Raw genomic sequence first — 22,183 nt, 5'->3', positions numbered from 1 at the left:
GATTTTCGTACGGCCAACAAGGGCGGGAAATGAAATTATCGTTCAGCAATGACAGGGAAATTAATTAGTTGGCAAAGTTTTGCTCTCGTAAATCATTGCCCCAAAGACTTCGTTGGGTGAGGTCGTTGAATTCGAAAGTCAAACAAAAAAGAAATTTACATAAAACAAACGCCTTTGATGTGGATCTTCAATTGGTTTTACCCGTACTCCACAAAGTGATTTTTGTGACATACCCCATTTTCCTCTGATCTATTTTATCAGTTTATCAGATCAAACTCGTGAGGAAACGTTTTCTTTGATGGAAAACTTGGTGACAAAAGACTTGTAGGGATTGAAGGTGCTGCCTTTCAGCTCAAAACGATTTCAGAGTTCTTGGCTAAAGCACAATCGCCATAGATTACCTCAAGTGGTACAAGTCGCGAAGCAATGGAATCTTCTACTGGAAATGTCCGCTTTCACGAACCAGTGTTTTTGTTGAATATCTCAAGTGGATCGCATGGGGGAATAAAAGGGAATTATAAGCAAAATACCAACATGCAACATCCTTGTTTTCGGGATTTTCTCTTCATGAATGATCTCCTCTTTGGTCAATTTGGCGCTGACTTAATTTTCCTAAAAAGGATAATTTTTTTAGCAAATAATAATTCATCTCAGCAACAACTCTTTAATTGTGTTTCATCAAGTTATCTTTTTCAATAAAACTTTCAACCAAATATGGAATCCCTATTTTTCTTTAAGGATCTATACTACCCATACGTATACATCTTGACTGACCAAAAATCACAAAGCCTTGAAATTGAAATTCTCCAAGTTTGACCACAGTTTCCATTTCTGGATCGATAGGTTTAGAAATTTTAAATTTCAATTTAACCCTCTTCAAACGCCAAGATGCTTCCTAAAGCTTGTCTATTCGATATGGACGTAAGTAGTATTTGAGCCCCAGAAACTGGAGAAATTCCATGTTATTATATGTTTTACCAAACCGGTTTTAATGAAGGACAAACTGTTGGCTTTTTCTCCATACGGTGGTCTATGGATTGCATGGTTTAGTATGGGATACTAACGAGGAACAGGGTCTTTTATTAGACACGGAGACCATTTACACAAAAAGCACAAGTACGCCTTTTCTATTTTCTTTTTCTTTCTCGTCGAAACTAATCCTTACTTCAAGACATCATATTGGAACGGTACCAAAAAGGTTCTTTTCCCATGGAAATCAAGGCGCAAATGATGGGTATGCACACCATTGTATACATGGCACAACTAACCATCATAAAACAAGGCCGACCATCTCGAGAAGCTTGTCACATTTTTCTGGAATGGTCCAAGTTAGACTTGTCCTACGAGCAATACGTTCAAATGCAGCGTGAATTGCAATCTGAACTTTGGAAACAAACTCAGCCTTTGCCTGGAGCATTAGAGCTTTTACGTCAATGTAAAACGCTTAATATTCCAGTGGCACTCGCTACCTCTAGTGATACTTACAATTTCGAAAGAAAAACTGGCCATTTAGGAGACATGTTTCAGCTTTTTGAAAACAACATTGTGACAGGAGATGACAATCGTTTGCATCCTGGCCGTGGAAAGCCAAACCCCGACATCTGGTTCATCGCTTTGGAAGTCATAAACGAAAAGCTCCGTTCAAAGGGAGAACCAGAGGTTGAAGCAAGGGATTGTCTTGTTTTTGAAGACTCCATACTGGGACTTGAATCAGGAAGGGCTGCTAATATGAGAGTAATTTGGGTTCCTGATCCCAAGCTTCTCCCTTTTTTCTCTCTGTCTCCTGAGCAAGCCGCAGACAAGGATATCATCAAGTGTTCATCACTAAAGGAAGTCGACTTACGCAAGCTGTAATTCTCTTTCTTATTCTTTGCACCGTGCTACTGTTATAGAGCTCCAATTGTTTTTCATTTATCTTGTACTGTATACCATCTACGTCTATCAAACATATTTTGAATTGCAAACTTCCTATCAAACGTTTTTGTTCCGATTCCTTTTGATTCCTGGTTTACAATTATTGATCATTTTATAGAAAAATAATATAGAAACTACTCAAGAAACTTATACGGAGATCAGATAAAAATGATTTTTACTTCAGAAAACACACCAGTCTAGAAAGACAAATTTTCATTCATAACAAAAAGAAAAAGAAGATTCCTAAGTATTAGTGAAAAGCCCGATACTTTACTTTTCATTGAAAAGATACATGTTCTCTTGCCTCTGATTGGCAAGAAACTGTTTTGGCCGGTATCCTCTGAAGGCATGTTGAAATTGTCCTCTTCCAACTACCAAAGACGCTGGAAAAAAAGACACCATGGGATTTGATCTTGCGTATTTGGAAGAAAAATGGGGAACTTATAGAGGTCTGCTATTTTATTTAGTCCTCCTTTTGCCTGTAGCAGCTCATATGCTGCTGTCGCGAAACAAGAGGCAATTGGCGGTTTCAAGCGAAGAAAATATACCAAAAGAAAAAGAGAACGTTAAGCAAAAGAAACAGATGAAAAGGTTTACTAGGAAGAACATGAAGAGTAGACCTATTCAGTCGAATTCTCAAAATGAAATTGATTTGCAAAACTCGCCAATTTGCATCTTCTATGCTACTTTAGGAGGGACAGCTCAACGATATGCAAGTGAGGTACATAAATTACTGTCGACGAATCTTCAAAGGGATGACTTGCAATTGCTAAGTTTAGACTATATTGATTTGGAGGAATATTTCCTTTACTGTCCGGAAAATGCCGTTTATCTTATTATTCTACCCTCTTATGCCATTGAAAGTAGTATTGATTTCTATTTATCTACGTTACGTGAGACGTTTTACGATTCTCGCGTTCAAAAAAATCCCTTAGAAAAAATGTCAGGATATGCTGTGTTTGGACTCGGTGATATGGACAATTATCCTGGTGACATGTTTTGCTACCAAGCTATTCAAACTGATAAATGGCTAAGCAAGCTTGGTGCTTCAAGAATTGCTCCTATGGGTGTCACAAATTCACAGTTAGCTCCAGCAACACAAATTGACATCTTAACTCAATGGACAAATTCCGTTATCGAAAATATGAAAAAAGGAACATTGCTGCGCCCTATGGATGAAGGAGAAGGGAATTCCGAAGTAATGGATGTTGAGGATATGGGTCCAATGATGGCGAAAGCCAAGACAGAATCTTCGTTGCCGGTTGGTACCAAGGAAATGGTTTCGACGGTATCCCCTACTTATAAGTCACTAACAAAACAGGGATATAGTGTTGTTGGTTCTCACAGTGGTGTCAAAATTTGTCGATGGACGAAAAATGCAATGCGTGGACGCGGTTTTTGCTACAAATACAGCTTTTATGGTATCCGTAGTCATTTATGTATGGAGGCTACGCCCAGTTTGGCTTGTGCGAACAAGTGTACATTTTGCTGGCGCCACGGCACAAATCCAGTCGGTACGGAGTGGCGTTGGAAAGTTGATCCTCCGGAGTTAATTATGAAAGGAATTCTCGATTCACATTATGCGAAATTGAAATTGATGCGAGGTGTACCGGGGGTCCGTCAAGACCGTTTTTCGGAAGCTTCTCGAGTGAGGCATTGTGCATTGTCGCTAGTGGGCGAGCCCATTTTCTACCCATATATAAATGAATTTGTAGGAATGCTGCACGAACGCGAGATATCTTCCTTCCTTGTCACAAATGCACAGCACCCAGAAGCATTCCGGAAGATGGGAATGGTGACTCAACTATATGTGTCGATTGATGCCAGCACCAAACAAAGTCTCAAGTCGGTAGATCGGCCATTGTTTAAAGACTTTTGGGAACGATTGCTGGCATGTTTGGAGATTTTACGCGAAAAGAAGCAAAGAACGGTGTATAGAATGACGTTGGTGAAGGGATTTAACATGGAGCAAATCAAAGAATACACAGAACTGATACGCTTGGGTGTTCCCTGTTTTATTGAGATTAAGGGAGTTACCTACAGTGGAAACTCAGACCAATCGCCGTTAACGATGAAAAACGTACCATACTATGAAGAGGTGGTGGACTTTACCAAGAAGTTGATTGAAAATATAGACAAGTACTTGGGAGATCTGGGTGTCAAGTACGAAATTGCAGCGGAGCATGCTCACAGTTGCAGTTTGTTGGTTGCACAAACGAAATTCAAAAAGGACGATGTATGGTACACCCACATTGACTATGCGAAATTTTTTGAGTTATGGCGTACAAAAGAAGCATTTGATCCATTAGAATACATTGCACCCACCCCAGAGTTTGCCTATTTTGGCCAGGGAGGATTTAGTCCTGAAGATGTTCGATTTGTGCGAAAGCAAAAGAATAGAAATCGACCAGAGGCGACGCCGGCGACTACGGCAGATTCAGGAATTGCTGCTTGAATTTTGGACAATGCTTAGATAGCGCAGGATTGTTTAGGGTTTTGGGGGTTATGGAATACACAAGGTATGATCACAGGTTTGTCCATCCTGGATGGACGGAGGGGACAATTAAGAAAACAAGATTTCTGTCACACATCGACACATTGAAAATGGGTAATTATTTTTAATACATATTAATAATCTCCAATCAATATAAAAATATTTCCCAATCAGTACATTTGAAAAGCCATCGTCTTTGTAAATAAACAACGCTTTCTAGCAGTTTTCCCCATACTGCTTGTTGTTCTATCCCTTCCAAGGAATGGCGAACCCCAGTTTCGTCTCGGTATTTATCGCCATCCACTTTACCGCCAACTGCCGAGGGTTACGGCAGGTACCAAACTCCACAAGAGAAGGAGCGAACTTAAAAGAAAGCCCCTTGCGAATGCAGCAAACAAAAAATGTAAACAAACCATATTTAACGGTGAAACCCTTTATTATGTCTTTCTAAGCTTTTCTAGAGTTTAATAATAGTCGCGTATAATTTTCGTTTTGTTTACCATCGATTTTAACGCTGATTGATCCACGGTATCAGAAAACCGTTAGAGAAACAAACCGTCCATTCCCTTAAAACTTCGTTGGTTGTTTTTTTTAACTGTTCTTTCGTCTTTAAAAGTACGGTCTCCTTTTCTTTTCTTTTCTTGTTTTTGTGTTTTTTTCTCAAGGCATTGTTTATTTTGTCAGGAAAATGTTGATTCCTGGGGTAACGCATTTGTTACCTTGTGTTTGCCGAAACTTCGACTGCCGATTTGGATGGTTTATTGCCGGCCGATGGCTCTTCGGTTGCCTTTGTTAAACGAGCAACATCATTCGTTCAAGGGCTATATATGTGTAAACGTTGATCGTCATTCATCAACTCAATAGGTGCCGCACCGGCTCTTATATTTACCCAAAAATTGCTACGTAACTGAATTCTCCTTTTCCCAAACTCTTACAGTTCATAGCAGAAATAGGGAAATTTCCCAGTACCTGTATAGAAAACCAAGATTCGTAGACGTTGTTGAAGTGAATTGAACCCCAAGATTTTCTTTAAACAATCCCTCAGATTTAGGGGAGCCTTTGACGTCTTTCCTTGCTTGTAGAATTGTTTACGCTTTGTGAGAATTTATCCAAAACAGATTTGTGAAACGACTTGAAAAGCGTTGATGTACATTGTTTAGATTCAGGACACGTCTGCTTTGTTTTCTTGTTTTGTTTGTTTGTTGATATCTGTGTGCGTGGGTGTTTTGAAAGTAATTGTTGGTTAAAACCTCTTTTTGTTATTATTTATTTATTTGAGTTTGGTTTCCATTTTCATTGGCTTTTTTTTTGATTTTTTTTCTGTTTCTCTCTCTCTTTTTCGATTCCTGCTTTTATAAGTTTCTTTTGTTGCAAGTGACTCCTTGTATTCTTTCGCTGTTGCCATTCATCTAAATATATGATTGCTGCTTACAAAATGTCTGAACTCCATTCTGCTCCAAAATTTTCTCTTCAGGACAATCAATCTGGTATGTGGATTTATATCTGTTTTAGTTTTACTTTTCGTTATTGTGCTTGATCATACTAACAAAGTGAAAAAGACGAATCTTCGCCTCTAGAGAAGTCGTTCCAAGACAAGGTCCATGTAGAAGAGAGCCCAAAATTTGCGTTAGAAGTTGACGCTGCTCCTCCCTTACCTCACGAAGACCAGGAACATTCCCATGAACCCAGTCATCCTTTGCCCCGCGTTCAGTCTCCTATCCAAGTAAATGATTATGTCGATCATAAACTTGCTGAAGACCGTTACCGATCTTCCGCTGCAAGAAATTTTGAACCCATCTCCATTCCAAATTCCCAAATTCCTTCCGACGATGAGGCCGATGAAGACGACCATATCTCCTCTCAGGCTTCTGCCGCTTTCCATCCTAAAAATACTTCCCCGTATCTTCACCCTCTTTCTAAATCAGGGTCGCCCAGTAACGAAGAAGATTCCGACGACCATCATCAGGATTCCAAGCCTTCTTCTCCCAGTGCTTTCAGATTTGTTCGTGGATTTCCTTCTTCAGAGGATTTGATCGGCGATCCCAATGATCCTTATCGTCGAACCCGTAGAGCTCCCATCAAAAGTGATCCTCGCGAAATTCCCTCCCAGTTTATATTCAAAAAACCGGACCACAAGCATCATCACAGCAATCATCATCATCACGGTAATCATTCCAATTCAAGCTCCTTGTCTTTAAAATCTTTGCTGCATTCGCATGATAAGCACGATAAACACGACAAGCACGAAAAGCATCACAGTTCGTTGGATTTGCGTCGTTTCTTTAAATCGAACCAAAAGTCCGATAAAAAGGGTGTCTCCAAATCAAAGTCAAGCAGTAGTATTCAGGATGATCATTTCGGGTTATTTAAAAAGTATGGCAAATTTGGTCGTATCTTGGGCTCGGGCGCCGGTGGTTCTGTTCGCATCATGAAGCGTTCTTCCGATTCAAAAATTTTTGCCGTCAAGGAATTCCGTTCTCGTAGACCATCCGAGTCAGAGCGCGAGTATGCTAGAAAAGTCACCGCAGAGTTTTGTGTGGGTAGTGCTCTTCACCATACAAATATCATTGAAACTTTGGATATCATAGAGGAGAATAATAAATTCTACGAAGTTATGGAATACGCACCCTACGATATGTTCTCAATCGTCATGAGTGGACAAATGGCACTGCCCGAGATTTATTGCTGCTTTAAACAACTTCTATCTGGTGTCGCTTATTTGCATTCTATGGGCCTTGCCCATCGTGATTTGAAGCTCGACAACCTCGTTGTTGATGAAAATTGTAGCGTCAAAATCATCGATTTCGGAAGTGCTGTGGTGTATAAATATCCATTTGAAGCGGACATCGTGGAGGCAACTGGTGTGGTCGGTTCTGATCCATATCTTGCTCCGGAAACGTTAACTAAAAAATTGTATGACCCTCGTGCTGTTGATATATGGTCTTGTGCCATAATATATTGTTGTATGGCTCTTCGTAGATTTCCTTGGAAATATCCCAAACTATCTGATAATTCCTTCCGTCTGTTTTGCATGATACCTCCTACAAAAGGAGACTTTTCGGAAGACGAAGCTCTAAAAACGATAAAAGATAGAGGATTAGTTGACCCAGGTCTCTCATCTTACAAAGCGCCAAATGCACAGCAACACTCTTCTGAACATAAAGTGCATGCCAGTGGCAAACAAGAAGTGTATGGACCATGGAGGTTACTACGCTTATTGCCTCGTGATACGCGCGCAGCCGTGTTGCATATGCTTGAATTGGACCCTAAGAAAAGATATGATATCCATAGTGTGTTCGCTGATGACTGGGTTGCTAATATCTCTATGTGCCATATGCAAAATAACAAGTTGATTCGTTCTCCTACTCACCTTCATAATCTCGTTTCTCCTGAAGGCTCTCCATATCCTCATGTCAAACGGTAGAGGTATGTGTCTTAAAAGAACAGTATGAAAGTCCATTGGTGTTGATTTTCATATATAACTTTACTGCATTATGTCATATTCTTTGTTTTCAATTATTTCTTTTCTGTTTATAACCATTTATTTTGAATGGAACTTTGTTAATTCTCATGGTGCTGTTTAAATTAATGAACTTTCATGAATCCTCCTCACTGTCTTACTATTTTTTATTGTCTTATACGAAAAACCAACATAAAGGATTATTTCAAAAGCAATAATAGGAGGAAAATTGTGTTTGAGGTTAATCGTATTTTAAGATAATGTTAATTATAGAAATATTTAATCCAATCCAAAATTCGATAGAAATTGTACGATTCCTTTTGAATTTTACTTCTAGTAAGTGTTTCATCTAGTTATCCCATGAGTAAATGTACAGGTAGAGAGATTTATGATTACCGATCATTGACCATGCAAGTAAAATCAACACACATTAGCAAGAGCTGGGGTTCCTAAGGAAGATATATAACTAAAGATCGAATGCGTCTTGTTTGAGGATCAATCATGTGGACCATAATATATGTCTGATGAAATATGGATTGAAGGTATCCAAGCATTTTATCATAAAAATATGCATACTAATTCATTCGAGATGAAGCTATTCATAAACTAAGTCATAGTTAGCTTAAAATGACCAATTCAATGCATAGGGTGATAGAAAATGAATATGGCTTTTAATATGGACTTCATAACCATTGACAATAGCCGGAAAACGTACCGTAAACGAGACTGTAAAAAAGAGTCCAAAAAAGCACAAATGAAGGAGCACCTTCGAGTACTTTTGCATACCAAAAGTTAGGGCCTGGTTGGTAATACTCACGAACATTACCGCCCATCTTCATCATGAAAATGAGAAACGAGACAAACAGGTAGCTAAAGAGGTAAAACAAAACACCGTGGTAAGAGGTTATCCCTAAAATTCCAGCAGAACAGCCAAAAACACTTAATGTCATATTTCTAATGAATGATACCACCTATATCAATGAGAGTTAACGAATATGAATTGTACTGACAGCTTACCCTCTCATTATGAACCGCACTTTCTGTGACGAACGGTTGGATGTTCTTTTCCATCTCAACCAGCTGCAATTAGGTAGGATACTTTGTCAAAGCTGTAATCGTTCTGTAGTAGAGTTGGGACATATTCAGTTGGTTTCTCAGATATCACTATGAGAAATTATGCAATATGATATTTGTTTACATAGTTGCAATATCGCAAAAGTCACACTAGCGTAAGACTTTCGGATAAGCGTTTATAAGAATAAAAAGACTGTAAGTATTTAATTCTAATATTTCTGACTATATAACGTATTTCCTTTTATCGCTGGGCTTGAAAGAAAATATACGGTCCTGGATGTCGAAGGTTTTTTGATCAAGGGTTGCTTACCACGTTTTTTTTTGTTAAATTATCATGAATACAAGAGCTAACAGTCGTTTTTACGGCTCTAATTTGAATGTAACTCGATCTAGTCCTTTCACTGTTCCTTCATCTTATTTCTGTTTCATTTGACTAGGATATGCCAGGTTCATCAACACAAAAAGCTCGTCATGTGTTTTGGTCAAACAGAAATACCAAGAGAATTCATTGATGGTCGTTCTATAACTGGATCCACATACTTACTCATTACAAGAATTCATGTAGCAATTGAAAGCACTTACCGCATTTTATCAATTTCAATTAGAAGCATTCGTACCATCTAGTTTATGTTTATTCGTTCCAGGGATCTTTCAATAAATTCATTTAGTTTTGATTTTACCCCATCCTTCAACGGCCCGATGCTTTATGCATATAGCGCAAGAAAATCACAATAAATAATAGTTTACTTAAAAAGGAACTTTATCTTCTTCATACGTAAAGTCCTCATTCTGTTCTGTAAAACAAGGCAGCATTTGGATTGACCTTTGTTTTTTGCGAAGCATACTAAATGTATTAGTAAAATCGTTCAAAGGAAGCCATTGATCTTACGTCTTTTCTAGAATCAAACATCTCCCAGCAGTTGCAGGGAAAAACATGTCTATATTCCATATAAAACGACTTGAGAATTAAATGAGGGATTTTTTTCTATAGTAGATTAGTCAAAACGATTCAAAGTTCAGATTCAATTATTGCTTATACGTACTTCTGGTAATTGCAGAGTTGCTGCCATTTCTGAATTTTGGCATCGCAAAGAGTCAAATTCGAAAAGCAACCCGTTGGGCCCTTGGACTTTGTTCAAATAAAAGTAGTACAATTCGTGATGCTATATTGTAAAAGTTAACGAGCTGCATTTAGTCAATTGACGTACATGAGGAATAATTAAATCAGATTGTACTAAAAGGAGCTTGTCCATATCCAAAACGCGTTTTAAACTGGGGATTTGATCTTTCATATTCGATAGTATATGGCCAACTGAATCTTTCAAACGAATCTTAACACTATACCGAGTAGTGGAACCTTCATAGAACAAAAAAGGAATTAAGATTTCTTCCTCTTTGATTCTTTCTTGTTCTTCTAACCACTGTTTCCGGTATTCTTTTCTCTTTGCTTCTTCTAAAGCTTCCCTTTCAGCATCTGGCAAAAATGAAGTATTAACAGTAGGATCCTTCCCAAGATGTTTCTTCTTTATAATTATTTCTTTTAATCCGTCGCCCGTTTCTTCTTCATTTTCTTCCTGCCCAAATGACAATTTGCCCTTATTCAATTGAAATTGTTTTTTCGCATTTTTGCCCAAGACACCCTTTTTCTTTTTGCTAGACTATGTTAGCACATCTTGATAGTTTACGAAGAATTTAATTTGGCTGTTTACTCATACATCTTTTGATTTGTTTGTGAAAGTGCGTCCTTTTCTTTTTTTTCAGCTATCCCTTGCTTTACTCGACGATAATCTTCCAAATGCACTAAACCAGTAGTTTGTTTTCTTAAAAGATCATGTAATTCATCTGCATTTTCATAACCGCTCATGATATGCAATTTTTGTAATTAGCAAGAGTCTTTGTAAACTTTGGTGGAATGCTTTCATTTAAAAGCATTCCAGTCAATGAGTGTCTAACTTTCGTTTCAGATGTAGAGTTAACTACTTTTAGTTTTATATTCTTTACTTTTGTTTGTGTCTTTTCTTAATGAGTTGTTAACATTGAAAAGTATAATCAAGTCACTTTTTCTAAAATTATTTGTTGCAGTTATAAGTTGATAAATTAAATCTATTTAATAGAAATTATTGGTTAAATAAATATTGGCATTATGGTAAACATTTATCAAATAAAGAAAAGCCTCATTCATAATTTGAAACCGGTGATTCGATAAATGTTGCTTATAATCATCGTCAAAAAGACATCCTTGATTATCAAGAATGCCTAGAAATCACAAAACAAAATAAGAGCCAGATATACATCAGCTTAAGCTTTGCCATCACCCTAAGCAAGTAAGAAGTAATCCGAAATTATATCCACCGGCTTAAGTGGCAAAGACCTTATTGTAAGGAAGTATTATTTTGAAGTATACGCTTTCCTCGGAATTGTTCTACGGAATTAGCAATTCCAAAATTTCGGGCTGTTTCAACAACCAAAAAACAGACCAAGTCTTCATTATTCCAGTAACTGGTATGGGCGGATAACATCGTCAAATATTTGTTTGAAATAATACCTTTTTGACTCGTAAAGACATAATCGATTTGGCCATTCTCGTTTAACTCTTGCATCCTCCATTTTGCTCGCTCTTCATGCTTGAAATTTCGAGTTTGAAGTTCAACATCTTGTTCAGCATCCATTAGTACAGATGAACTTTCATTTTCGTCAGATTTCAATTGATTTAGTGCTTGTTGATAACTAACCAGCCGAATGGGTGCGTCATTGGGCCGAGAAACAACTCTTAAAATGCTTGACGGTTTTCGAGAATACATGAGTCTAGTTGGAAGGATACCTTTCGAATAATTGACGTCCACTGTAGGATTCAAGCGCATGGCTATAGCTATTTTAAGTTAGTTAATAAGAAAAACAGTTAGAATAGTAACACGTACGATCGAGAAAGTTGAAAACGTTGTAAAAAGTATCCACTGCTAAACACCCATAACGATCATTGCCAGCATATGCATAAGAATTTGGAACATTCTTACTTGTAAATTTTGCATTATCAGCAGAATGGCTAGATCCCCGTCCTTTCCTAGGGATTATGCTTTTTTGATTCAGTAAAAGAAAAAACCCTATAGGTCCCCCAAAGCAGAAAAATCCATTTGTGTCAAACTTGAAAAACTTATCGTCTTCTACTTCGGGACTCAGCTCTTTTACAAACGTAGGTTGAAGTGATAAAATGTCAAACACGACGGTAGCACCTAGAGAATGACCAATGATAAAAATTCTTCCTTTGTTTTCTTTGAAATAAGGATTGCAGTCTATCCATAAACTATAGACTCGATTTGCTTCTTGAATGACAGAGCGAATGATAGATTCTTTATGATGAGACATATAATAAGGTATATCACTCATTACATCCCCAAAAAGGCGGCGAACGGTTGGTATACTGTCAATTTCAATATCTTCGATGTGAAACCTATTCCCATCGACGTCGTCGCTGTTTTCATCATCCTCAGTAACCTGAAAAAACGAATCAAAATTAAGCTTGTTCCTCCAGCAGATGGGCAACAATTGAGGTTCATAATCGTCTCTTAATAAAGGATTTTGTTTCATAATTAATTTTTGTTTTTGAATCAATGATCGGAAAATATTACATGTTTTGGTAAATTGATAGCGTTCCTCTTTTGCAAAAGTAATATTAGTAAACAGTACATGCGTAAATAAAAATTTTCTTACCAGTTTCAGATCTTTTCTGACCAATTCCGTGAACAACCAAAAAGAGATCAGTTACCTGCTTTAAACCGCGAAAACCATCATCTTCTTTCATAGGAAAGTCTCGAATTACCGGAATTCCTTTCAAACCGGTGCGCTGCGATTGTGTTCCTTTCGAAAAATAAGAAAGCAACCCTCCTTGGCATAAGAGTGCTCGATATCCATCTTCATATAAGACATATTTTCCAGAAGACGGAGGTTTCAATGGCCATCGCATATGGCTTATCGCATCCTTGGAAGGCTTCCGTCTTCCAGAAGAGAAAATACTTGATCTCTCTTGATTTTCATCTTCCAAATCACTTTCTAGTTTGTCCCAATTTATCTTATATGGCTTGATCCGCTGATACCCTTCTTCCAAAATTTCTGCCAATTCGTCGATCACTGGCAACCCAGTATCCTCATACATCCACAACCCACGGACAACACGAAGAGTATCATTTCTTCGGCTACTAGGCCAGTACAAGGGTTTCAGTGTCAGCGTTGGTAAATTCACAACATGTAAAGCCGATACTCCCACAATTATCTGGTTGTTAGTAAACATTGCATGTGGCTCTTCTTACATTTTTTTGATTAGGTTCTTGCTGAATGCTCGCAGTGTTAATTTCTTCATCTTTTGCTTCCAACGCGCAATTGTCATGATTCAAAAATTTACGCCAGCGCTGCGGCTCAGGCGTTTCCATGGAGGAAGTTTCATCGTAAAGGTCAAAATTGGATAAATAGAACCACTGAACATGATGAATTGGTTCTGTTTCAGGTTGTTTTTGCATCTAACTCAAGTGTTGGTAGCGTCTTTCAATAAAACCCTAGTAAACATTGGCATATAATAGCCGAGTCGCTTTCGTTCCGTTACCGGTGTATACAAATATAATAGCACTTTTCCTCGGAATACACTAGTAAATAAATAAATAAAATTATACATTCATACCTTTTTTAAGCAAATGAAATGTAAGTTGAACTCTGCATCTATTACTTCTACCTTATTTTTTTCTCCTCGCGTAAAGGGGAATTGTAATTTGATTCTTAATTGGTATTTAAACATTAGCTTTTCCATACTCAATGGTTGGTTTGCTTTACAAGTTATTCGAAAATAGCAACATCCATCGTGATTTAATCTTCAATAAAACACTAAAAAAAATAAAAAACGGATGAAACGTTAAGAAAGTTGTGTGTAAAATACAAATAAGAAGTATTTCTTCCATCCTCTTGCTCTCCCGCTTCCCACAGTCTTGACTAACAACAATGCATGAAAAGGGAAGAAACATTTGAAACTTCATGACATATTTACACAGGTTTTGTGGATGATACTTTCTTGTCTACTCGACTACAAGAAGTGAGTCAATAATCGCATATATTCTCATTTCATCTGCTAATTTATACAAATAAAGTAATCATTTCGTTACACTAAGAGGAAACCAGCAGTAATCTACTAGAATTTCAGCATACTTCAGACATGTGCAGATTTCATTGCTTAGATAATTTCCTATAATACCTTCATATATTATCCATATAAAACCTTCCTTTACAACTTCATTAACAACATCTAACTCTGCAGACTTCCTTTATCATTAAAAAAGGTCTAGTGTGTAGTTTTCGAAAGGTCAGGGAGAGGATGGCCTGACATACGTGGGTGACCGTACATGCTTGGAGAAAAACCTGGCGAATATGGGAGCGGAGGCTGCTGAAACCCGAAACCAGGGGGAGGAGCTGGGGCCGGTACAGAGCTCATCGGTGGTGCAGGTCCCATAGGATAATGATTGTAAAGACCTGGAAGGGGATTGGAAACATTTTCATCAGGGGAACCCACATTATTTGTGGAAAAACCGGGAGGTGGAGGAACAGCAGGCCTGGCATCAGAATGAATAAGAGAACGGAAAAACGAAGCATCTTCAGTAGAGAGTGCATGACTGCTTAATCCCGGAGGAGGTGCGACAGAAGCAGCAGGAGAAGCGAGAGAAGACATTGTAAACATAGCACCGGGGTTGGCATGGTTAATACCAGGAGAATTGGACGTAGCAGATGACTGAGCCATGGGAACTTTAGGCGAGGCAGATGCACTAGAAGTTTGACGTCCTAGCATTGCAAGGACACGTTGAAATCCCTCTGCATCTTTATCATGGATAGCTGAAGGGGCAGCTGGGGCATTATTCACTTTTGGAGAGGCCGTGCGGGATACTGATGGCGTCGATTGTTTTGATGTTTCAGGACCGCCTAGCCCGTTGAAGAACTTGCTGAATCTCGATGAAGTAGTAGAAGGAGCAACATGGGCCGCCGTTTCCAACCCAAGAGCAGGAGAAGCAAACCGTGGAGGTGTACCAACAGGAGTTCCAACTGGCGGGGCAACAGATGCAACAGATGGGACAGCCGGGCGCTTTCCGAAAAGAGAGTCAACGCTAACGTTTGCACGGGCAGAAAAGGAAGAACCGGAACCCGAAGCAGCTCTTGAAATGGAAGGAACAGGCTTTTGTGAAGCCACATGAGCAACAGCAGGCATTCCCGAAGTAATGGGTGCCTCAGCCGAGTTAGCTTTCATCATACGCTTCCAGACTTCAAATTCTTCAGTAGTATTGGGAATCATAGGACTTGTAGCATTGGCACCGGCTCTTTGTTTTGATAATCGCTCTAATCCTTCATTATCATCACGACGATCAAAGTCTTTTTTACGCCCATGCTTGTTTAGACTTGTCCAAGCTGACGACGTCGATCCCATATTGTTTAAAGGAGCATTTTTTGATGATGCATGACCTGGCATTCCGTTTCGATGGCGCACCGATGCAGATCCATTGTAAACGTTTCCTAAAGATAATAAGTCTTCATGACGACCAATAGAGCGGCCATTTTCATTGCTGCTTGCAAAACTGAGTTTTGGAGGCCCAAGTATGATATCTTCGTGTTCTACGGGTTAGCTTAGCTTGTCCCACTAAGGAAAGAAAAAGGATGGATACATCAGAGACATGGCTGTGTTCACCACTTCTCACCCATCACCATCCCAAAAAAAGATCAAACTTACTTGATTTGGCATATTTTCGGTCGGATTGAATCTGTCTTCCTTCATCATCATGTTTACTGCGAAAACTTTTGTTAGCCATAACCGTATCAATCTTACGGATAGCAAATAACAATTCAATATTTACACCATCCAGAATTGCATTCATACTTTTTCATTTCCTTTTCCTGCCGAATGTGTCGCTCGCGATCAGCTTTCATAGCCTCTGGACTACATATGCGTTAACACAATCCTAGAATTACTCATTTGTATATATAGATAATTCCTTCTATACACTCCTCAAATAACTACATACAGTATCCATTCTGGTAAATTTTCCGGTTTTTTTATAAGCGGCGATTTAGACAGATACAACAAATCCGCTTCAGAATACTGAATCACTTGAGACATTGTGATGTCTCCTTTCCCCTTTCTTTTTCCAAATGCTCTATTTGAAATTCGTCTCTATAGTGGTTGTGGCCAAGTTCTTCTTTATCTGTTTGTGTCAAGGTTTCTTTTCATGTTCATACGCAGGAAGGGTGGTGCCCAACAGAAGCCAAGTAACAAGCATCATCAACAAGTAACATCACTTCCTGAATACTCCAACACCATAGTAGGTGAACTTCTCTAATAACCACCACCATCGAGCTGTTTAAAAAACCATTATATAATCAAAGGATTTGACTATGCAGATTATTCCTGATTCAAACGTACCCTCCAAGGTTTCTGGGGATTACAAACTGTCTGTTTTAAGCCCCCACGGCCCTAGAGTTAACGAATTGGAGAGTAAGCATCCTTTGGAAAACCGCCTTGCCAATTGGGAAGCCCAACAACGACAAGTTCGTTTGGATAGTATGCGTCGTATTTATGGCTTGCATGAACCTGTTCGTCGTGAAATGGAGTTGCGTTTGTCAACTCAGGTAAGTAAATAATGCAATGTTTGCATCCTTAGTTCTAGAAGGATGTCCTAAAGACCTACATTGGAATCTACAACCAGTTTAAATTTTTTAGTAATCTTTATTCGAATTCTGGGATCAACATTTGCTTTAGCTACATAAGAAATTTGGTTTGCTAATTTTTCTTTTAGAGTGTCAGACCTATGGCCTTGGGTGGACCTAGCAACTTTCATGCAGACATTCTCGCCAACCGTGAAGCCTGCTTAGATGAAACCGATATTTACACTGGTCAAGCTCCAATGGAAATGACTTTTCAAAACGAAGTGGCTACTCGTTATGGTCTGTAAAAAGCTTTTTGCACTTTTATGATCCTTCATTCTTTTCCTTCTCCCATACGTTCCCTTCCTGTTTCCTTTTGGCCATATTTGTTACTTTATAATGATAAAATTAAGCACATACATTAGTTTGTCCCAAATTGATTTCTCTATGGTTACATGAATATTATTCGACGTTTGTAATTCTATAATAAATTTTCCCATATCTTTCCTTTTATCCTTCGTCAAGAATATGTTAATTCAAGTTCTATTGTGTACGTAAACCGGATTCCCATAACAAATTGATTTTTAATTCTAGGGGTTTTTTTCTTTTTTCCCTTCCATTTTAAGCTTCTGCTGTGTTAAATGATTTGGACTGCAACAAATATTGATGCGGAAGTAATTGCAGTAAAGAATACACAGCATTATGCTTTTTTAAAATAGCACCAGCACCTAGTGCGTCCACCCTCAAAAGAATCTCCGAAATTGCTTCCTGTATCTCTCTATTCACCACACAAGATTCATACAATGTGGATATTGTTTCGAATACATGGCGACGAAGGTAGAGCTTCAAATCTTCTCCTTTTTGTAAACCCGCCAACAATAACGATAATAGCCAAGAAAGACATTTCGTGTAATCGGAAGAAGGATATAACAGTTCATAAAACATAGGAATGTCCGTAATGTCTATGTGCTGCCTTTGCAAGAAATAACGATTGATACCCAAAAACATGTGATGTGAGGGCCGCATAATTATACTTACACTCTGAGCATAAAAGTTAGCCATTAATGTGCTCAATCTTTGACTAGGAGTAGACACATTGACGATTACACTTGAAAGTGCTAGTTTAACCAAGTGCCTTTCGCGAAGCTTTTGATCTTCTAGCCCCAGAAGAAAATGCTGAATGAAATGAAAAGAAGCAGCTCTTAGTTGATCATTGTGCAATGAAAGGCCCATTATTATTAATCCCAGAAAATGTTGTTGCAATATAACTTGCATATTAGAGACTTCTGGATTTGTATGGTATAATGCCGCAACAATACCCAATGCAAATACCGGATGATAGATTTTTTCATTCCACTCGAACTCTGACGTCTTCAAAAGCTTTTGACAGACATTCAAATCCTGAAACGAGTCAAGCTGAATTGGTATATAATCTGAAGGATAATGATGAATACTTTCCAAAGCCATACGTGGCTCCAACACCGATGATTTATCCTTTAGGGACATTGCTATTACGTCCTCATCATTCGTGATAACCCAACCTTTGTAACGACTGGCGGCGCTGACATTGAGTCTTTCTTCCATATATCGAAGAAGCTCGCAGAGAATCGAATCATGGAGAGTGTATCTGCCTTTACATAATTGAATGATCTGATCCATAATCGATAATGAATAATTGTTGCCCATTATTGTAAGCTTACAAATAATAGCAGCAACAAGTGACTTATCGATACTAGAAGAACGTTCCGATAACAAAGGATTGCTCTCATTTGCTAATATCATTTGCAGAACTTTTGAGGAATTGCATTGTTCCGATGGTATAGAAAATAAGACTTTAAGGATGAATTCCAAAACTGATTTGCTTTGAAGATGTCTCAAAGCTGATTCCAAAAAGTTGTCTATAACTGTCTTGCTTATTCCCTTCTCCACACTAACTGAACTGTCAATTAAATAAACACCAAAGCTATCAATGAAGGAAAACACGTTATTATCCAATTCATCGTTATTTGAAAAGACACGAGTCAACAATAACATTATAGTTGAACATACATTCGGAGCTTTTGATGAAATAATTTCGTGTTTTGATGCAACGATCTTCAAAAGCTCAAAAATTTCATACGGTAGATAATCCTCCGAAAGTTTTGCCATAGTTTCGTCGATCAAGGAGGGTCTCACTCTGCCTAGAGAAACCACAGGGAACGCAGTAGCAAGTATTGATGGATTTTCAAGAATAAATTTTTCATTCATTTCAAAGACGAACGTACACCATTCTTCAACTTCGTTCAGAGGGACATTATTAACATCAATCTTTTTAGCCAAAACGCTAAATAACCCAATGTATTCTTTACAAAATTGATTACTTAGCTCTTTGTTAGAAAGAAAAAGCTTCCATAATCTAGATGTAATTTCAGACGATGCACTACTTAAAGAGCATATTATATTTACTCTTATATCATCACAACCCTTAAGCAACACAGATTCTAAAGTCTCTAGAGACTTTTCTAAGCAGGATACATCTAAATGGTCCTTCAACTGACAAAAATGTTCACTTAGAGACGTCGATAATTCCGAAAATTGCGCCAAGGAATTTTTGAGCAGGACCCCAAAAGTCTGTTCCGATAATTTGTGTTTACTTGTCGACACATAAGTGATGTACTTAGACAAAATAGGTGAAAGATTCTGACAGTGTTTAGTGACAAACGAGGCACGCTCTCGTATGAACGTGTCAAGTGATTGACAGATACTGTCAATCTGATCATGAGACCATTGTTCCATATACTTAGCAATGAGTGACATTTTCCATATATCACGTTCTGTTGGATTATTGAAAAATTTTTTTGCTTCTTCAAATGAAAGTTTGCTAATATAGCCTTGACTATTAAAAGCTTGGGTTTCATGAAGGAAATCAGCATACTGCATATTGAATTCAATGAAATCAGGATGCATGGCAAAACTTCGTAAGTTTAACAGACTTGAAAAGATATTTCTCAGATTTAAGCTTGATTGGCTATCAGTTGAAGCCATAAATACTTGAACATTTTCTGAGAGCAATTTAAATAGAGGTTCCATGTTTGATTTACTATTGTTCAATGCAATAGCAAGCCTTTTCAACAAGACGGAAAAATAAAGAAGAGCAAACCTCGGTTGAATAGAAAACTCAGTTGAAACATTCTTCCAAAATAAATCATCATTGCACAATAGAAGTAATGAAAGCAAGTCTAAATTTGGTAGCGACTCTCCCAACTCCATGTTCCCTGCTAACTTTTCGATAGTTTGACTAAATGTAGCAATGCGGTTTGCAGCAAAGTCATAATCAGTCTTTACGCTAATTAATTTTGTGGATAACTTCGAGAGACAGTCAAAAGATTCACCGCAGCAGCCAAAAAATACCAAGCATTTAAATATCCAACTTAAAACACACAATTTGGCATCTTGACTAACTGAAGTGTCTTTCAAGAGAAACGGTACCTGCTCAACAAGCACTATAGAAAGCGGAGAAAACGGTGGTACCATTCCATCTTGATAATCCAAAAGCGACTCCTTGCAGTAGCTTATAGAAACGTCTAAGTATGCATAAACACGAGACGTACAGCGACTTACACACGCATTGGCATACTGCAAGACATTGCCAACATACTCATCAGGTATAGTTTCTAAGGCTTGCAACATGGGTATAATTGGAGATAATAGAAGAGATGGTGAGACAACATCAGTTTCGGCCAAAGCATCTTCCAGAACTCTGATAACAGCGTCCTTCAACTGAGAGTATTCTGACTTTAGGTAAAGAGAAGTCAGGAAAATGAAAGGAGAATTGGACAACTCAAAATACTTGACGTCCGGCAAAAACTGAAGAATTTTAATAAGACTCTGCAAGTGAGAACGGGAAAAAGGACGATCGAAAGAAACCGATGATAAGTCAGTGCCCAAGAAAACGTTGCTGCTGATCTTGAGTTTCAACACAGTTTCTGGGAAAAAAATATAATAAGAAAGAATAACTTTCAGCACAGCATCCGTCAACAGTTCATGCTTACTTGTTGTGTACAGCTGGATAAATATTTGCACATCAGGGAGACGACTTGATATAGCATCAGCAATCGACGTAGTCAACGAGATTTTGCTTTCAGATTCTAGTTTGGATTCGTCGATGGTCGCGAAAATCTCTCTTAATCTCTTAAATGCCGATAACAGTGTGTTCAAGCCTAGATAGCAAACAAGTTTATCTGAACTATTTAATGCCTTCAACATCAAAGGCTTCGAAAATGAAGCCGGTAAGGTATTTTCAACAATACTGTGAACAGAGGGAGCGGAATTGGTCTCAGGACGGAAAAAGGGTTTAGGCAAGTCCATGTTAAGAAATGATTGAAGGAAAGAAGTGAAGCAAATCCATTGAAAGCTTAGCGTTGCCTCAGTATTCAGACTGTTTCTTTCTAAAAAGGAAGCAGATATATCAGGGCAAGCACCCAATACTTTTAGACAAAGCTCCCGTTGCAAAGGATCGGTGTAGATATGTAGTGAAGGCAAAAGAGACTGCAGAACGCGATTATAAACGGTCTTATTAGCTTCAGATCTCGGAGGAGCATGCCATCCGACTGAAGAAAAGCAAAGACCTTCTCCAGGTACAGTGCAAGCTCGAAGGAAAAATTTGTGAACATGTTCGTACAAAGGGACGCCATTGATTTCTTCTTCACGTGAATATAGACTTAGAACGCAATTCAATGACCACTCATTGAAATAGAAGACCTTTGTAGATCTACTCACGCTACGATCTAAAATTATATATGTAAGCCAAGCCTGTAATAGATCTTTCAAAACAACGGGTTCATCGTTGAAGATTCCTTTAAACAATGGAGTCGTTATATTTTTTGTGTTTATAAGTTCTGTACGCACCTCTTGAGTACCGTATCGAATTAATGTGATTAATAAAAATATAAACGAGGAGCGTTTTTTGGAAGACGCCATACGCATACGCTTGACATTTCGTTTCGAAGAATTCATTTGATTAGAAAGTTGCAGCAACTTTGTGAATACTTTACCACTCCAATCAAAGGCTTGGAAAACTCGACCGCAAGCAACCCCATTGTTCCATGAAGCCATTGCTCTCAAGATTGAGAGCGTATGTAGCGGAGAATTCGAGGCTAAATTACGGTAAAGTTGCTTTAAATGACTATTTAAAATAGCATCAATGTATCGAAGAGCAGAATTGTCCAACTCTAAAGTGTGAAGGACTTTTTCCACATGAGCTGGATGCTCAATGAGAATTTTCCCCAAATCCCGAATTTCTAAACAAATTAGTATGCAATTACAAAAATAAGACACGAACCAGCATCTAAATCAATTGTAGAGGCGTCCATTTTGCCAAATTTGGCTGAACAGGAGTGTCTACGAATTGGTGTTGGAAAAAGGAAGGGGAGATGTATATGCCAATTAGGCCCAAATGCTAGTTTACGCTTTAGCCTTTTCAAAAAAAGAAATAAAGATAGATGCTTTATGTAAAAAATATTTAAAAATAAAGGTTAAAACGATTCAGATATCGGTTTGGGTAAATAGAATGAATTTTTTATACTTTTCTTTTTTAATGT

General features: G+C 38.1%; 9 protein-coding genes across 9 annotated transcripts; 4 read left to right on the top strand and 5 right to left on the bottom strand.

Annotated features, from left to right (window-relative positions):
* Positions 1 to 888: 888 nt before the first annotated feature.
* On the top strand, positions 889 to 1,854 carry SOMG_04368 (pseudouridine-5'-phosphatase; the record flags this gene model as incomplete). Its single annotated transcript, XM_056183154.1, has 4 exons — positions 889 to 921; positions 1,074 to 1,116; positions 1,172 to 1,234; positions 1,283 to 1,854. The coding sequence occupies 4 exons, from the start codon at positions 889 to 891 to the stop codon at positions 1,852 to 1,854; spliced, it is 711 nt and encodes a 236-aa protein (XP_056039582.1).
* A 460-nt stretch (positions 1,855 to 2,314) lies between these two features.
* tyw1 (wybutosine biosynthesis protein Tyw1) lies at positions 2,315 to 4,369 on the top strand (the record flags this gene model as incomplete). Its single annotated transcript, XM_056183153.1, has 1 exon — positions 2,315 to 4,369. One exon carries the CDS (start codon positions 2,315 to 2,317, stop codon positions 4,367 to 4,369), a length of 2,055 nt encoding a protein of 684 aa, XP_056039529.1.
* Positions 4,370 to 5,825: 1,456 nt separating this feature from the next.
* On the top strand, positions 5,826 to 7,832 carry oca2 (serine/threonine protein kinase Oca2; the record flags this gene model as incomplete). The annotated part of the gene is made up of 2 exons (XM_056183152.1): positions 5,826 to 5,895; positions 5,968 to 7,832. The coding sequence occupies 2 exons, from the start codon at positions 5,826 to 5,828 to the stop codon at positions 7,830 to 7,832; spliced, it is 1,935 nt and encodes a 644-aa protein (XP_056039303.1).
* A 631-nt stretch (positions 7,833 to 8,463) lies between these two features.
* On the bottom strand, positions 8,464 to 8,939 carry emc6 (ER membrane protein complex subunit Emc6; the record flags this gene model as incomplete). Its single annotated transcript, XM_056183151.1, has 3 exons — positions 8,464 to 8,474; positions 8,584 to 8,839; positions 8,886 to 8,939. 3 exons carry the CDS (start codon positions 8,937 to 8,939, stop codon positions 8,464 to 8,466), a joined length of 321 nt encoding a protein of 106 aa, XP_056039510.1.
* Positions 8,940 to 9,726: 787 nt separating this feature from the next.
* xap5 (splicing factor, xap-5-like protein) lies at positions 9,727 to 10,806 on the bottom strand (the record flags this gene model as incomplete). Its single annotated transcript, XM_056183150.1, has 5 exons — positions 9,727 to 9,786; positions 9,832 to 9,927; positions 9,986 to 10,105; positions 10,151 to 10,595; positions 10,658 to 10,806. The coding sequence occupies 5 exons, from the start codon at positions 10,804 to 10,806 to the stop codon at positions 9,727 to 9,729; spliced, it is 870 nt and encodes a 289-aa protein (XP_056039325.1).
* A 508-nt stretch (positions 10,807 to 11,314) lies between these two features.
* On the bottom strand, positions 11,315 to 13,453 carry SOMG_04363 (DDHD family phospholipase; the record flags this gene model as incomplete). Its single annotated transcript, XM_056183149.1, has 4 exons — positions 11,315 to 11,811; positions 11,861 to 12,595; positions 12,651 to 13,209; positions 13,247 to 13,453. 4 exons carry the CDS (start codon positions 13,451 to 13,453, stop codon positions 11,315 to 11,317), a joined length of 1,998 nt encoding a protein of 665 aa, XP_056039560.1.
* An 809-nt stretch (positions 13,454 to 14,262) lies between these two features.
* eap1 (eIF4E-associated protein Eap1) lies at positions 14,263 to 16,080 on the bottom strand (the record flags this gene model as incomplete). Its single annotated transcript, XM_056183148.1, has 4 exons — positions 14,263 to 15,578; positions 15,694 to 15,749; positions 15,841 to 15,900; positions 15,986 to 16,080. 4 exons carry the CDS (start codon positions 16,078 to 16,080, stop codon positions 14,263 to 14,265), a joined length of 1,527 nt encoding a protein of 508 aa, XP_056039549.1.
* A 275-nt stretch (positions 16,081 to 16,355) lies between these two features.
* ump1 (proteasome maturation factor Ump1) lies at positions 16,356 to 16,912 on the top strand (the record flags this gene model as incomplete). The annotated part of the gene is made up of 2 exons (XM_056183147.1): positions 16,356 to 16,589; positions 16,757 to 16,912. The coding sequence occupies 2 exons, from the start codon at positions 16,356 to 16,358 to the stop codon at positions 16,910 to 16,912; spliced, it is 390 nt and encodes a 129-aa protein (XP_056039537.1).
* Positions 16,913 to 17,225: 313 nt separating this feature from the next.
* Positions 17,226 to 21,698, bottom strand: urb1 (ribosome biogenesis protein Urb1; the record flags this gene model as incomplete). Its single annotated transcript, XM_056183146.1, has 1 exon — positions 17,226 to 21,698. The coding sequence occupies one exon, from the start codon at positions 21,696 to 21,698 to the stop codon at positions 17,226 to 17,228; it is 4,473 nt and encodes a 1,490-aa protein (XP_056039644.1).
* Positions 21,699 to 22,183: the final 485 nt, after the last annotated feature.

This window comes from Schizosaccharomyces osmophilus, chromosome 3 (assembly GCF_027921745.1).
Source record: "Schizosaccharomyces osmophilus chromosome 3, complete sequence".
Lineage (NCBI taxonomy): Eukaryota > Fungi > Ascomycota > Schizosaccharomycetes > Schizosaccharomycetales > Schizosaccharomycetaceae > Schizosaccharomyces > Schizosaccharomyces osmophilus.
Note: the sequence above shows the minus strand (reverse complement) of the source record. Positions and strands in the feature narration are given on the sequence as shown.